This window comes from Gracilinanus agilis, chromosome 2, assembly GCF_016433145.1.
Source record: "Gracilinanus agilis isolate LMUSP501 chromosome 2, AgileGrace, whole genome shotgun sequence".
In the NCBI taxonomy this organism is placed as follows: domain Eukaryota; kingdom Metazoa; phylum Chordata; class Mammalia; order Didelphimorphia; family Didelphidae; genus Gracilinanus; species Gracilinanus agilis.
The window spans coordinates 254,247,892-254,265,219 of NC_058131.1; the positions used below are offsets into that span (position 1 = coordinate 254,247,892).

The following is a 17,328-nucleotide window of genomic DNA, read 5'->3' on the forward strand; positions in this document are numbered from 1 at the left end:
CAGACCATCGTCACCTTCCATACCACTAGGCTTGGGTGACACCATCATCCTTATTTGGTCTAAGAGACAGGATCCCTCCCCATTTTCACCTTAGATGAAGGGGAGAGCCTGCTGAGAACCTTTCAAAGAAAGGGCGCCCAAGATCCCAGACGGGGGATATTCGCTCCGTCCTCTGTTGGATGGGGTGGGAACGGGGAGCGCTCTGGAGAGACAGGCTAAAGGAAACAAGGGCTATGACACACTGTGATTTGTGGGTGAAGCACTCTCCCGGGGATAGTGTGATATTGGCTATTAGCATTTTGATTTCAAGTGCCCCACGCATGACTGCCCTGCTGTTTACCAAGGCCAAGAGTAAGTACCAGCAGCATTTGGGTGGTGTCTGTCTTCAGTTCAACTGGGGAGGAGGGAAAGAAAAGAAACTTCCCCTCTGTCATTTCACAAGCCCTACTTCCTGACTGGAGCTTTGTCAGAAGGGCACTGGTGGGCGGGTGGAAGCCAGCTTCCTGGGGGTGCTTCTAGAGACAGGTGCTGGCTTTGGGTCAGTTGTCCTCCTTTCCTATTCACATTTCCCTCCCCCTCCTACTCTTGGCTCCTAGGAGTGGCCAGACCCAATTCAGAATAAATGACCCCTATTTCTGCCGCCAACCTGCAAAGGTAACCATTTTTCTTTCTTTTTATCTCGTGACCAAGAAACTACTTTGACTGCAGAACGAAGCCCCATTAGTCAAGCATTTCAGCTCAAGAGGGCAGTGAATCTCTGTCAGTCTTTTGGTTGGTGTCACAGAGGCAATATCCACCGTGGCTTTTCGGCAGCACCGCACCTGACAGACAGCCCAAGAACGCGGATGACAGAAGGGCGAACCTCACAGGGCCAGGCACATCGCACAGGGGCTAGTGGGTGAAGGGGATGGTTTTAAAGAAGCAGTAGCCCTTGCCATGGAGGAGAACAAACGCCAGTTCCCTTTGGTGCTTGTAACAGGAGTTTTACTTCCTTGCCCCCCTTTGCAACAGAGGGTTACTGTTTCTTTAATAAGGCACTAGATAGACATGTCACATAAAAGGAAAGATACATTTTTTAAAACTTCTACAAATGCGTCCGTGTACCTTTCAGAACAAATCGGATTGGTTTCTCTACGCGATATTTTTTTTTTTTTGGAAGAGAGAAAGAGAGAGAGGGAGGCAGGGAGGGAAGCAAAATTTAGGTGATGGGACTAAAGTCCTGGGGATTTGAGGACACCATAGAGGGGCAGGTTCAAATATTGTAAAGGTAAAGGACTATCGCCAGGCAAACAAGCCAAACGGTGAAACTTCAAGTTTGTCTATTCGTCATCTTCTTAAAATATATATATATATTTTTTAATATATATATGTATATATATAAATAGTGTTCAAATGGTCAGAACTTCAAAACTGTTCTCAAGTTTTTCAAGTAATAGAAAAAAGTTGCTTAAAAACAATAGTTATTGCCTTTTATATCTTTCATTTATGTTATTCTACTAGTTAGCAGAAAATGAAACACACCTCCATGGGAATAGAACTCTTCAACCTTGGAGTTCACCCAGCTAAAACCACCTCCCAGTTCGGGGAAGTCCAGTCCTCAGCAGTCGGGAAAGTGTGGCCAGGTTAGTTATACCTGCCCATCAAACAGCAAGGAGCCAGGGCTCCTCCCTTCCCACTTTCTGGTCTCTCTCTTCTTCTCATCCTCTCCCTCTGGCTCCCNTCCTCATCCTCATCCTCATCCCAACCCCCCCACCCCCACCCCCTGTCCATCTCTTGCTTTTTCTTTTAAGAAGTGCAGAGTGTTTAATTTACTTTTTTTTTCTGTATGTGTGTGTGTGTATTTCCTTCTCTTGGATTTTAAAAGGGGTGTCCTTTTTGCTTCTCTTTCTCTTTGTTCCATGCAATTGTGCTCTCGAGGCTACTGATTTGTGACTGGTGAAGTCTGTTGTTCTCCAGTATGGAGGGCGTCCCATTGTTCTGCTGGTGTTGGTAAAATGTTGACCCAGGATAGTGGCCGATCACTTCGTTGTACGTCGGTGGCGGTCCTTCCATCCTCCCGTTGCTCCCGTAGCACGTGGCACTGATGCCAGAGTTACTGCTTGGAGGGCAGGGCCCCCCGTACATGGAATTGTCTATTAAGTCACTGTCAAATATGGTTCTGTTAGGGGGGGCCCGGACAGACTCACGGTTGAGTTCCATCTGCTGCTCTGGGTCCCGGAGCTGAAGTGTGCATGGGCCCTGGTATGGGGGCGGCTCCTCTCCATCCGAGAGGGAGATGGTGGGTGGGAGGTCGATCTCGTGCTGCAAATAAGGATAGGTGGGCTGAAAGCGGTTGAATCGGTCCCTCTGGAGGAAGGATGGTACCGTCAGGCGGTCTGCTGAGCGTGATGGTGCGTAGATCTGCTGCTAAAGGGAAACAAAGCAATTAGTGAGGCTGCCAGAGAAAGGTCGGACTCGCTGGGGACCGAGGGAAGGACGGGGGGCCGGAAGGGGGGCTGAGCACCCAGGGTTCTGCTCTTACCTCTGTGAGTCCATTGCCTGACACTGTGCTTTCTGAAGGCCACAGACTTCCTTCCTAAACAGAGGGAAACAAAGAGAGAGAGCCATCACTCATGGGGGCTGGTGGCTTTTTTCTGCCACTCCTCCGGAGTCGTAAAGAGCAGATAATCAGGCAGAAGTTTGTCCTGGTGCCCTCAGCCAGCTGTATGACCCTGGGTAAATCACTTTCCCTTTCTAGGTCTCAGTTTTCTCATTTGGAAAATGAGAGGGTTGGCATGAATAAGTTCAAAGGTCCCGGAGAGCCCCGACGGAAGATCATTCGTAGGTTCTGAGGATTTAGAGATGGGATTCTAACAAAGGTCTCTTCTGGTTCTGATAGTCTCTACTCTGTTTTAAAGATCTTTTCGATTCTTACAATCTGTCTAGTGAACAATTACTAAAGTGTATGGGAACCTCTGGGAAACCTTACAGAGGAGCTACCTTCACTGGTCCCCAAAAACCAAGGGAGAGGCAAGCAGCCCCCAGATCACCCTTCCTGCTGGTCGCAAACCCAGTACTGTGAGGCTTTGGGGGCAGAGGGAGGAGAGCAGCTGCCTAGCTTACAGAGGAGATAGTCCCAGCCCACCCCGTGGAGCGTCCAAACCACACAAACCACTCTCACTCAGCACAGCCAAGCAAGGTTGAGACATTCCAAACCAGATTTCATTAGGGCCCCGGGACTGCCAGAAGCAGGCCCACCCAGCCAGGTCTCTGTGGCCTGAGAGGGTGGTGTTCTTTCCTGCAGAGACTCCCCATCTCCGCTGATTCCCCGGGGGAACCAGCCCCCTCGTAAGAGTTAATAAGGAGCAAAACTGTCGCCAATTCTGTATTAATTGCATGTCCCAGCCACCCCCATTCTAGATGAACTAAAGCACATTTTAAACTCTCTTCCACCCCAATCAACTCCCATCTCCAGCCATCAGTTGGTCTCTCTACACAGAATACAAACTCATTTTAATGTCGATCCAACCTCATTAGGCTTTCTTCTCCCAAACCAAATAATACAAGGCATCCTAAGCCAAATAGAAATGGGTTTTGGATCATTTGTTGTTTGGAGGGTGGAAGGAGGTATGAGTTGCATCACTATTTCCCTCTCCTTCCCTCACCTCTTATTCCACTATAATACATATTATTTTAAATAGATTTTATTATTCATTTTTTTTCTCCTTGGGGCCCCTTTCTCTCCCCCTCCCCAAAAGTGAGGCTTTATAATAAAAAAATTCAGAATGCATGTAATTGAGTCACTATAACTGACTGCAAGCATACTCAGCCTGGGAAGTAACATAGGTGTAGGTACAGGCAAAGAAAGGTTATTGGGCCTCTTTGAGTTCTCAGAGGAAAATTATTGCTTTTAGAATCTAGCTTCCAATTCTAGATCTTGTACTTATTCGCCGGCTCACCCAAGGGCAGACCCTTAAATGCTCTGAACCTCACTTCCCAAAATTGTAAAATGAAGAATTTGGACCAAATGATCTTCAAGGGCCTCTCTAGCTCTATGGACTTTGGAAGAACAGGAAAAGTCTCTGGGTGCCAGGGTGATAATCCTTTTAGTAGATTTTTCAAAGCCCTTCCAAATTTGCAATTTCATTTTTTCTCTCACATATACCCACTTTCAAGATGGGTGACTAGCCTGAGGTCAGACAGTTAAGAAGAAGGATTTCCATTTTAGAGATACGGTAACTGAGGGTAACAGAATAACCAGAGACACCAAGGATATAAGTGGCATAAGCAGACCTATAACTTGCAAGTCAGGGGTAGGGGGACCTACCTAAAAATTTCCTAAATTTTTTTTTCTCTAAAAATAGCTTCCTCAACCTGCCCCCTAATACTTTCAATTGTTTCACCTGGTGACAAAGCCTTGAGAGCTGAAACTTGGTATTTGCATTTGCGTTCCCTTAGACCATTACTCCTAAGGATATGAATGATGGATTTCAGAATCCTTCCTAAAACCAGATTTTCATAGAGGGGTTGGAAGTATCAAGGATATAGTGCAAAAATAGCAACAAAGGGAAGCTGGAGGACCCAAGGGAGTAGACTTCACCTTACTTTGTTGTTGTTCAGTCATTTCATGTGTGTCTGATTCTTTGTGACCCATCTGGAGTTTTCTTGGCAAAGATACCAGAGTGGTTTGCCATTTCCTTCTCCAGCTCACTTGATGGATGAGAAAAGCGAGGCACATGGGGTTAAGTAACTTGCCCAGGAATACACAACTTCTAAGTGTCTGAGGCTAGATTTGAACCCAGGAAGATGAGTCTTCCAGACTTTAGGCCCAGCTCTATCCACTGCCCCATCTCGCCACCTACTTCATAGTTCACATTTGCACTGCACTTAAGGGACAAACTGCTTTCCCATGCACTTTTTCTTTTGGTCCATATCAGCTTTAGGAGGAAAGGAGGACATGTGTCATCATCTCCCCTTTGCAAATCACTAAATCAGAAATAAACAGTGCTATTTCAAAGAGTCATATGAATTTTTATTTCGATAAAAAATCATTGAAAAACAAAGACGCAAATGGAGCCATGGGAAAAAATCCTTCTCCGAATAAAATCATTCTTATTTATTTATTTAAAATTAAAATGTAGAATCTCCAGTGAACATGCAAGTTCACTAAATGTGAACAGCTTTGCTTTTCAAATGGTTAAGACCTTCTACCCAAGAGTAGAAGCTTTTCAGGAACCGTGACGTTTCATTATCTCCATCGAGTACGCCAAATTTGACAAATGTGCCAGCGAGGACAATGTCGCTCACCTCTTTTTAAATCTATCTATGATGCATGTTTCACAGTACTCCAGATGACTCTTACTTAATAACATTGGGTAAAGCATTAAACAAAACAAAAAATTGAGAGGATTAATGGCTTGCCCAAAGTCTAGGAAGGCTCATTGCTTGAAGGAGAGGCTCAGAACATAGAAAAAGTGCCTTTGGTTACTCATGGATCGCACATGGTCTTGGGAAGGTCAGCAAACCAGAAAAGCAGAAGCCTAGAAAACTGTTCAAAGGCTGTCCAGACAGATGTCCATTAGCTGTCATTCCCTGCTGACCCACTAGAGGGGACTTTCAGGTCTCCTAATCCAACTTGGGGCAGTCCAGGCTTTGAGCTAAAAGGTAGATAACTGGACCAATCACGGCTCTTTTTCCAAAGGATGCTCAGAGTTTAACCAGGGCACTGGTCCAGCCATCGGTAGCCCTTTGATTGGGTCTACGTGCTGTATGCTACATCCCCTGGCAGCTGGGCTCATAGACATGGAGGTGGAAGGAAAGCAGGAAGTCAGGAGTTCCTGTCCTCAGCTTGCTCCCAGCAAAAAGGAAAGGGGGGAGTTCTTCCTTTCCACAGCATCCTGTGTGATTCCTGAATAGACATTCCTGAGGGATTCCTGGGAATTCAGAATTCCCTCCATCTGGATTCAGCCTTCTGAGCTCCCTCCTGAATCTGAAGAAGAGTCCATTCATTCCTCGCCTCCCAAGGGTCACCACTGGAAATGCATAGCATAGTAGGACTTAGAATCAGAAGCTCTGGGCTCAAATCCTGACTCTCTTATTTTATATCTGTTTGACTTTCGGTCAGTCTAGTTCCTTAACTCTGGGCTTTAGTGTTTCCTGCATAATCAGAGAGCTGGCCTTGCTCATCTCTCTCCAGCTCTTGATTTCATGATCCCAAGCTAACTTGGAATAGAGATTCCTCTTAAAACTGGACAATGTCCTGAGTCTGATATATTAGAAAGTATTGAACTGAGAGTCAGAAGATAGCCCAAGTTAAGCATAAGTCACTTAACCTTGCTGGTCCTCACCTCCCTCATCTTTAAAATGGGACTAATTATAATTAGCCCTCCCCTGTCTGCTTCTGTAGGGTTGCAATGACCAAAGAGAGATGATGGATGTTCAGTTGTTTTGACTCTTGTTGACACCACTTGGGATTTTCTTGACAAAGATACTGGAAAATGGGTTGCCATTTCCTTTTCCAGTTCGTTTTACAGATGAGGAAATTGAGACAAATAGGATAAAGTGACTTGCCCAGGGTCACATAGCTAGTAAGTATCTGAGGCTGGATTTGAACTCACAAACATAAGACTTTCTGTCTCTAGGCCTGGTGTTCCATCCACTGTGCCACCTAGCATGATGGATGGTACAGAGTCACAAAAAGCATTGTGCTTAGAGCAGGAGGCCCTGGGTTTGAATCCTGGTTCTTCTACTTATTAGCTCTGTGACCTCAGGCTAGTCACTGGGACTCAGTTTGCTCATCTCTACAGTGGGAGGATTGGACTAGATGGCCTTTGCAGTCTTTTCCAGATCCTGTGACTTGACATTCAATGAGTGGTCAAGAAAAGGAGGGAAGTGGGATGATCTGACTTCATGTCAGACTAGAAGAATGTAAGCTCCTTGAGGGCAAGAATTCATTTCTATCTTTGTTTCCATCTCCAGTGCCTAAGACAGTCCCTGTCACTTAGTAAGCACATAATATCAATGCTTGTCGAATTGAATGGTTCTTCCTTAATGGATATTATCCTACTCTGCCTCTTATCTATCTGGGAAGGAATATGGGGAGAACACTTCACTCCCCTTGGACTTAAGTCTTCCTATCTGGAAAATGGGAAAAATAATTAGCCTCATGGACAGTTTGAGATTAGAAGGTAAGGGAGTTCACAAACAGAACTGTCCACTGCAGTCCAACTCCACTGGGTGGGACATCTAGAGAGAACAGATGATAGGATTGTAGAATGAGAACTGAAAGGGACTCTAAAATTTAGTCATTTAGCATAATCTCTTCATTTTGCAGTGGAAGAAGGCTTTGGAGAGTTTCGGTGACTTGCCCAGGACCTCACAGACCATGTTAGAGGCAGGATTTGAACTAAAGCCTTCTGACTTCTGAGCCAGGACTTTTAACACACTGCCTCCCTACGACTGTGTGCTAAATAAACTTTTCTTGAAATGATTTTTTTAAAAAAGAGTAAGTGATTTCAGAGACGGGCAATGGCGGTGACAGCTGTCTTGGCTCAGGATGGTGCTCTCTGATTCTGGCTTCTGACTAAAAACCAGTGATGTCAGAGGCCAGAGCTTAACCTCTGGGCCCCAGACTCCCAATACCGACTGACAGGCTGGACCAAAACTTCTGCTTGGAGGCAGAGGGCGGCTTTCTCCCGACTGCACAGGTCTCATCAAAAACACAGTGTATTCTGGGGGAGCCTCTGATGAAGTGGCTATCATCATTCAAGATGCATAAACATTTAGAAAAATAATTAAAGGTTGCATAAGGAGAGGAAATTAAAAATAGGAATGATTTGGCTAAATTGTTTCATGAAAGCAAAGCTCAGAGCCCCAGCAATAGCACCAAAACAAACAGGGGACTTCCCTGGCAGAATATCCCCAAATTGTGCTAGGCTGCCTGGCCTCCTCCCTGGCCCCCACACAAGCCTCATGAATTCTCTACGCTGGACCTTTGCTCAAGCCTGTGAAAAAGGATTCCCACCCCACCCCTTCTTCTCCTTGGCTCCCCTGAATTCTCATCTCCCTTTAAGACCCATCTCGAGTCTCATCTCTTCCATGAAGCCTTCCTCTCTCCCCCCCCCCCCCAATCCCTGAGCCTATACCAGTCACCCTTCTACCTGCTGTGTCTATTTCCCAATTTCCCAATTAATCTTCTGTTTCTTTGGACTATTAGTTGACTATTTCTGGCTGGAGAGGTGCTAGAAAGAAAGGGTGGATCTGTATTCTGGTTCTATTACTTACTAGCTGTGGGTCCTTGGGCAACCCATTTAAACCTCTCTGGGACTCAGTCTCTTCCTCTGTAAAATGGGGGATTGGACTAGATAGCTTCTAAGGTCCCATTTTCCTTTAAAATCTTGTGATCCTTTCTTTGTAGCTTGTATTTTGTCTCTTTACTCCGAGATCCAGACCCTAATTTATAATTGAGTAACAAGTATTTATTTAACATTTGTCATGTTAAAGGAGTATGAGGTAGTGCTTAGAGGTTTGGGTCACCCATCAAGAGGATCAGAGTTTAAATTCCAATGTCTTTTATTAAAAAAAAAAACTTATCTTCTGTTTTAGAATCAATATTAAGTATCAGTTCTAAGGCAGAAGGGCAGTACAGGCTAGGCAATGGGGGTGAGCAGCTAGGAAGTATCAGAGATTTGAACCCAGGTCCTCCCAACTCCAGGCCTAGCTCTGTATCCATTGAACCACCTGCTTAGTCCATGACTATGACTTAATGTCACCATGTCTCAGTTTCCATCTCTTGAAAATGAAATGATTAGACTTGATGGCCTCTAATATCCCTTCCAGTTCTAAATCTATGATTCTATGTAGGTTGTGGGGGAAATAGAATAAGTATAAAAAACCCTCAGAGTTCACAGTCTGACTGACAAAATAAGACAGAATTAGGTGTTAAATTATGTGGCTGAGATTCTAAATAGGTTAGGAGGTGAGCCATTTGAATCGGTCAGTCAATATCCATTGATTAAGTCACTATTCTGTGTCAGGCACTGTGCTCAGTGCTGGGGTGTAAAAAAGAGCCAAAGGTGGTCCCTGCCTTCAGAAAGCTCACAATCGAAAACAAATACATAGGAACAGAAAAAACTGGAAATAATGAACGGAGGAAAGCCCGCCGATTCTGGCAGCATGCAGGCGATTCCTTGGAGAAGGACCCACTAGAAGCGGGGAGAAGAAGCAAGAAGAGACTCCCAAAGACTAGGGAAGTCCAAGTCCTCAGCTCTCTTCAGCTCTGGAATCGATACACAGGACTGATTCTAGGATGGAAGGTAATAAAAAGTAAAAGAAGACTAGAGAGGCAAGGGTAGGAAATGGAGAGAAGGAGGGCAAGAGAGCTATTCTGCAGGGGAATGGACAGGACCTGGTGACTCACTTAGATTTGGAGAAGAGTGAAAGAGGAAGAAAAATGCCTTGGGATTTTGGCTGGTCTGGGTGGCTGGGATAATAACTGCAGTAACCCAAGAAACAAGGGGAGGTGATGAAGGCCAGGCCTCCCTGGGAATCAGACAAAGAAGCAAATGTGAGAGAGGCCACTGACAGGAGGCCCTGGTGACTGACCGGATACCAGGGGTAGAAGAGAAGTCCAGGGCTGTGAGAATCCAGGGCTGCGAGGCTGGGTTCAAGTTGGGATGGAGAAGGAGAGGGACAGGCTCGTCGTTTGGTCTCATCTTACTCTTTATGGCCCCATTTGGGGTTTTCTTGGCAAAAAAATCTGGGAGGGTTTGCCATTTCCTTCTCCAGCTCATTTTACAGATGAGGAAACTGAGGCAAAAGGGGTTAAATGACTCGGTCAGGGTCATACACCTAGTGTCTGAGGCCAGATTTGAACTCAGGAAGTTGAATTTTCCTGATTCCAGGCCCAGCACTCTATCCACTGCACAACCTAACTCCCTGTGGAAGAGGCAAGGAGATACAACGGAAGAATATTGCCTCCAGAGTCGGAGGATCTGGGTTTGAATCCCATCTGACGTTCACTACCTATATGATGATCCAGGACAAGTTCCTTTCATGTCACTGAGCTTCAGTTTCCTCATCTACAAAATGGGGCGGCTGGATTCGATGGCCTCCGAGGAGGCTTCTAGACCCAGACCTATGAACTCTTGAGGAAGATGGCGAGTTCTGTTTGGTGGCTCCGGCACTTGGAGGAGATGGCAGGACATCCAAGCAGACAAGAACACAAGGAGGATAGAGGACTGCATCCTGGGAAGGATGGCAGGATGGCAGACACAGATTTGATTCTCTGGAGTTCATCAGGAGGCAGGACAGCCCCTGACTCCTCCAGGACCAGCCACGGCAGCCCTGTATAACGTGGAAGGTGCACTGCAGGGGCAGCTAGATGGTTCAATGGATAAAGCACCAGGCTTGGAGACAGGAGGTCCTGGGATCAGCTCTGGCTTCAGACACTGCCTAGAAAGTCACTTGACTCCCATTGCCTAGCCCTTAGCACTCTTCTGCCTTGGAACTGATTCTAAGATAGAAGATATGGGTTTAAAAAAAAAAAAGAAAAGGAAAAGAAAAGAGTGCATTTGCCATCACTGGGATGTGTGAGGTGCTAAGTCTACTCCTCTGATATGCTTTCTGGTGGCTACCCCCCTCTTGGGAAGATGCACACTGGATCCTCCCTCCTCCCCAGGCCAGAGAGGCCTGATTTAATGAGGCTTCATATTTACACAACGGTGGCCTTCCCCAGAGACAAGGGGCTGGTTTAGTTTTGGCAGGAACCCTGGCCAAGGGACCCCTAAACTGACTTATAAATAATAATGATAAGGAAGAAGGGAAAGTAGAAGGCACAGGAGAAGTGGGGAGGGGGGGCCCTTCAAGGACTAGTCAGAGGATCACAGAAGGATCTGGAAGGGGAACCTTAGAAATCATCTAGCACAACCCACTTATTTTGCCAATGAGGAAACTGAGACTCAGAAGGAAGAAGTCATTTACTCCAGGTCCTACTTAGTTAGAAAATAGCTCAGCCAAAATTAGAACCAGGTCTTTTGACTCCCGATCTATCATTCCTTGTTTCTTCTTTAAAATATATAAATATATGTGTGTGTGTAATATATATATACATGAACACATTCATTTTCTTTTTTATTGTAAGCTAAAAAATCATCAATATAACATTTAATTTCACAGAGAATAACAAATAGGATTGCAAGTGAGATTGTGAATGGTTTAAATAGTTTGCTTTTTATATTAAATTTACAACATAGTTAACAAGAATGCCCTGTTTGGGTCTCTTTGTGAACTTTGTTTCCATCTGTGCATATTTTTAATGTTTTATCGATGCTTTTCTCTTCCTTCCTTGTTCTGTATGTTTCTCACTAGCCTCTAGTGTTCTTCCTAGCACACCAACCCGCTTCCGGTTTGTTCCTTATCTTCCCACTTATGAACTCTGCCAAGTTAGGGGGAGGCGATACTTTGGGTTTCTCTCCTGGTGGCAGACAGGAGCCAGGCTTGAGTATCTGCAAGTCTTCTTTCTGCATTTGGAAAACCCTGGCCAAATCTCTTACTCTTGCCCTGCCTCAATTCCCTCATCCACTAAATGGGAGGGATCCTTTAAAAAGGGCAGGCCTGTTGGGCTCTCTGAAACGGGGAGTGGGGCTTCCCTTTTCTTCCCCCTCACCAGAATGAGATAAGGCATAATATAAAAGAAAATGGGCTTCATTTTGGTTGGAAAGACGCAGGATACGTAACCAAGAGTGCCAGTTGCAACTTCTCCTGGAAGAATTATCCCATGGTGGGAGGTAAAGGCAAAGGAAAAAAAAAAAAAAAAAACACCCAAAGCTCGGGGACTTCAAAGTAGAATGTGGCTTTTCCCTCAGCAGCATGAAAAGCCGATTCTGAATTCCAGGAGAATGACAGGACCGGAGATTTCAAAGGGTCCTTTGCTCTTCTGACTAGTACGAACTACGCCCATCTCCAGCGAGGGCACCTTCCTCCCTGCCAGTCGAAGCCTGGCCCCTCGGTGCTGACGTGGTAGCCTCCAGGGTCTGGGCGGCTAGAGGTGCCCCAACCTGCCAGGAGAAAGCCTGTTTGCTCAGTGCCCTTTGCCAAATGAACCTTATACCCGTTGCTACCGAGTCCTCTCCTGCCTGGGGCCCCAGCTTGTGCGGACCTCCCCGAGAAGGGGCCTTTTCTTGAAGAATTCCATTTAGAAATGTGTGAGGCCACTCAATCTGAGGGTCCTTTATAGCAAGGTAATATAAAGGCGGCTCTTTCCTCCTCAACTCTTGAATGGGCTGTGTGTGTTTTGGTGGGGGCAGGGGACTAAAGGCTCTGCCTTATTGGACTCTAAGCAACATGAAAGCAAGGCCTGAGTCTTTATCGAAATTCTGCACTTCCCCGGTACAGTGCTCTACACACAGCAGCTGTTCAGTTTGTGGAATATTAATAACTCATAATTATAGGGTGCCTAAAGGTTCATAAAATGTTTTCCTCACACAACCTTGAGAGGAGAGTTATAGAAGTATTATTATCCCCACTTTACAGATAAGGAAACTGAGGTTGGAGAGATTAAGTAATTTGCCTAGGGAGTAAATGTCGGAGTTGAGAATCCCTCCTAATCCCAAGACCCATGTTCCTTCTACCATCCCTCCTGCCAGGCTTTGACTGACTGGATGAATGAATGAAAGAGTGAACGAACGAATGAATGACCTGATGTCAATTTTTGTAATTCCGGCTGGGCTCCTGTATGATTAGCTGCTGAATACCTGGCAGTATGTATTCACCATGATGTTCAGCTCAGGCAAGGACATGGCTCCTGCCCTGAGGACTTACAGCCCTTCTCAATTCTCCTTTGTAATTTCAATTAGACACATTATACGGCAGCACTTCCTGCCTTAAATTATTAAATTATAGATCACAGAGACTTAAGAGGAAAAAGATCTAGGAATTAGTCTGGTCACACCCTCTTTTCTTTCCAGTCTCCCTGCTCCCCACCAAGAACCAACAGGTAGGTGGAGCAAAGACTCAGGGCATGGGATAAAGCAATTGTGACTCTGCTTTTCAAAGAAGCTAATGGCATCCCATCCCACCTTCCAGAAAGTGCTTTCTGAAGAAGTTAAGGGCATCCCACTCTGCCCTGGAGGGAGTGCTGTCTAAAGAGGCTGATATCCCATCCAGCCCTGGAGAAAATGCTTTCTGAAGAAGCTAAGGGCATCCTTTCCTCTCTGGTTGGGGGAAGATTCCTAGCACCAGGTACAAGTTATCCACCCTGCTTTACTTGAGTTCAAATTACTCTGGAGGGCATGTTAAGAAAAGACAAAGAAGGCACAAAAACACTCTGTAAGAATCCCTTATATCTGGATGTCCCTTCATTCCTTCCAACATGCTTTCCTGTTCTCCTTGGGTCCACCCCATGGGGTGGGTAGACAGTCCCATTTTCTGTGAGACCCAGAGAGAGAAAGTGACTTGTGCCCAAAGTCCCAAAGGCTGAGGATCAGGGAAGTCAAATCCATGAAGCATAGAGGAAAGAGATGGATAGAGAGAATGGCTTACCGAAGACAGGTTCTCTTCTCTTCTCCGCCCTTGGCTGTGCCGGTGGATGAAGGAGCGGGCAGAGAGCTTATAATGATTCAACAGGCACGTGATCACCACCACCATCACCATCATAACCACCACGATGATGATTATCTGCACAAACTCCAATTCCGCTGTCAAGACAGAAATAAAAGAGGGTCTGAGACCTCGGGGACACAAAAGATGGCTTGCAACACAGTGGAAAACATTGGGTCTCCATTTGAATCCCGGCATTGACACTTCACTTCCCCCAGGTGACCATCTATAAAGTGAAGAAATTTGACCTAAATGACCTAAAAGGAAACCCTTTTAATTCTTAAGGGAGAGAGAGGGGGGGACAGGTACTGGGTCTCATTCTTCTTGGCAAGCTCTGACAACCGAAGGGCTCAATAAATGGTTTTTGACTTGTTCTTTATTTCCCTAAAGAATGGGAAAACTATTCAGATGACTAATACTACTGAAACAATAAAAAGAATAATAATAACACACAGTGAAGTTGAAAGAATTTTGTGCCAGAGGACTGGGGTTCAGCACTCATCTCTGCTACAAGCTCTGGACAAGTTTCTTCCCCACTTCTAGGACTCATTTTCCTTATCTGTAAAACACATTGGATTAAATAATCTCTAAGGTCTCTAAAACTAGATTCTTATGCTCCAGAACCCAGAATCTAGATATGAAATGATACAAATATGTACACATTTAAATAATGCTTCCTGGTTACAAAATGCTTTGCACATGATCCCATTTAGTCCTCACAACAAAGGGAGGGGGTATTTCAGGTATCTTATAAATAAAGAAAGTCAGATGGGTGAGATGGAGACACGGGACTAAGGCAGGCGGTGATGTAGGGTGCAACAAGCAAAGGCGAGCTATCTGGAGAAGATCAAGGAGTACTTGTGACTGGCAAGCTCAGTATGAGGTAACAGTGTGGTACCACAGCCCCCAAATCTATTGTGATCGTGGGCTTCTTTAGACTTGGGGCAGCTAGGTGGCTCAGTAGATAGAGAGCCAGGCCTGGAATCAGGAGGGTCTACGTTCAAATCTGGCTTCAGATACTTCCTAGCATCTGAGTAAGTCATTTAACTCCTAGTTAAATTGCCTAGTCTTTACTGCTCTTCTGCCTTAGAACCAACACACAGTATTGCTTCTAAGACAGAAGAAGGTAAGGGTTTACTAACTAACAAAACAAACAAACAAACAAAAAAAAATTCAAACAGGTCAAGATTGGGGAGAAGATTTGGCACTGGACTTGGAGTCAAGGAGATCTGTGTTCAAAATTCTGCTGTAAATTCTTTCTGTGTGATGTTAGATAAGTCATTTAACCTCTCTTAGCCTCCGCTTCCTCACATATAAAATGTGTTAGACACGATGGCTTCTGAGGTCTCTTCTAGGCTGATGTCTATGAATCCTCTGACTATGGATGTCAATGCTGGTTCAAGACCACATCTAGACCGCTATGCTAAATGTTACTTTTGAGGAATATCATTACTGAGGCAGAGAGTATCCAAGAGAACAACCAGAATGGTGAAGGGTCAGATAAAGCTTGAATGTAGGTTTGGGGTGGTTCAGAAATCTAGAAATAGAGTCATGCATTAATCTACCTTGCCTTCTAAGGTCATTTCCTCCTCAGGGATTCTAACATTCCTTGACTAACACATCAGGATAGAAGGAGAATTTTTTTAAAAAATCATTATCTTCTGTCTTAGAATCAATACTGTGTATCAGTTCCAACGAGTGGTAAGGGTTAGGCAATTAGGGTGAAGTAACTTGCCTAGAGCCACACAGCTAGAAAGTGCCTTGAGACTAGATTTGAACCCAGACCTCCTGCCTTCAGGCCTGGTCCTCTCTCCACCGAGCCACCTAGTTGTCCCTAAAAGGGCCATTTTTAATTTTTGCCATCAGAGTGGCAAAGGACGAAGTCCCCTGGCCTCATTGATAAATGTGTGTATATATGTTCATGTTTATACTTTTGTGGTTTTTTTCCCTAAGACTCAGGACCCTTAAAAAAGGAACTTGAAAAAAGGGATGAGTCAGCACCATTTTAAATGGACTCAGCTGGATGGATGGGCTGAAGAGTTACTAGAGGGCAGGCAGTGATCCAAATGGGAGAAGACTATTTCCTGGCTGCTACCCAGGCAAACCTGCCTTAATCAGAAAAGCAAGGAGACTATGAAGGAATGAGCCTTATAACCTTGGCCTGAAATGATGGGGTCTGGAAGAGGGGGAGAAAAACGTGATTGTTTGGTATTAAAGAATGGAGCCACCTACTCATAGGCAAATGATGGGGTCACTTTTCCATGTACAATCCCCTGGTCAGCTTAATTCAATAAATGTATACTGAGATAAACCTGTCCTTCAATGCCCACCCCAAGTGGCACCCTCCTATGAGGCCCTTATCCCTGCCCACAGTGATCCCTCATTTCTCAAATCTCTTCTATCATCTCTCTGGTGATACAGAAGCTCCCCAAGGGCTGGAACCATAGTGCACATCTAGAGTATGAGGTGTCCATTACTGAATGTTACATGTTAGAAGGGAAACTAAAAAGTATGAGTATATGCAGAGGAAAGTGATCAGGATGGTGAGATGACACCTAACCATGTCACTAAATTCTCTAAGAGAGTCCGGTGAAGGGAATATTTTTGTTTAGCCTGGAGAAAAGAAGGCTGAGTGAAGATATCATCCTGATCCTCAATAAGATAATACTTATCTGGCACTTTAAAGATGCTTTAGATATGTTAAATCATTTGATCCTCATGATAATTCTGAAAGGTAGAACTTTTATCCTCCCCATTTTATAGATGAGAGAAGTTAAAGAGAACCTGGAGAGAGGATGAGTGATTTCCACAAGGACACCTAGTTAGCATGTATCTCAGGTGGGATTTGAACAGAGATCTACCTGCCTCTAAGCCTAGCACTTTTACCTACCAGACTACCCAGTTATTCCTGGATTTCCTGACTCCCACAGTAGTTTTTCCATTCCATTTTGTAATATTCTGCTTCTTTTTGTGAGCAGTCCCTCTACCTGGAGCCTCAGCCTCGCCTTTGAATCCAGACCCAGAATATTAGTTGTAAGGGACCTCAAAAGTAATTTGGCCTAATGTCTACCTGAATAAGCATCCCTTCTACAAAATACCCAACAAGTAGTCATCTAACCTCTACTTGACCCATCCACCCCTAGCCCCAGCCTCCAAGATGAAAATCCTACCACTCTCAAGGGAGCTCATTTCACATGTGGACAATTGTTAGGAATCTGTTTTCCTTATGTTGAGCCAAAATTTGCCTCTGTAACCCATTATTCCTCATTGTGTCCTCCAAGGCCAAGAAAAACAAATCTAATCCCTCTTCCAGGGGATCACCATTCAAAAGGTTGTCTTTTAAGTCTTCTCCAGGCCAATCATCCCCAGTTCCTTCAACTAGTCTTCCTTCGACAACACTCGTGGTCCTTTACCACTATAGATGCCATCCTTAATAGGGCAGCTCTTTAGCTAGCCAAAATCCTTTCTAAAATGTGATACAGATGTAAATACTATGGATATGATCTACAGAAAGCACTGTAGGATTACTATCCCACTGTGGGATTATTCTCTGCCTCATTCTAGTCCCTCCGAGGCTTTAAATGAAGCCCCCAATTGCATTACCATGTTTGGGTGCCAGGCCATATTTTAAGAATACATAATGATCTTGACCTTGTATTCTACTGAGATCTCAAGGTCACATGATGTAACTGTTTGGCCACCCCTGCCCTAGTTTGTCATTTATTCCTATTAAATTTAATCTTAAATGTGGAC

At 44.9% G+C, this 17,328-nt stretch overlaps 1 protein-coding gene across 2 annotated transcripts in view; it reads right to left on the reverse strand.

Moving 5' to 3' along the window:
* Positions 1-1,807: 1,807 nt before the first annotated feature.
* The window catches only part of PMEPA1 (prostate transmembrane protein, androgen induced 1), an 87,954-nt gene continuing 72,433 nt past the window's right edge, over positions 1,808-17,328 (reverse strand). The window contains exons 2-4 of one of the 2 annotated variants that reach the window (XM_044663841.1): positions 13,519-13,673; positions 2,522-2,575; positions 1,808-2,406 (exon numbers count right to left, since the gene is read on the reverse strand). In XM_044663841.1, the coding sequence (XP_044519776.1) occupies positions 1,858-2,406; positions 2,522-2,575; positions 13,519-13,673 (758 nt within the window). In that variant the 3' untranslated portion in view covers positions 1,808-1,857. The remainder of the gene's footprint in view (positions 2,407-2,521; positions 2,576-13,518; positions 13,674-17,328) is intronic. The other variant, XM_044663842.1, reaches the window with a different exon arrangement.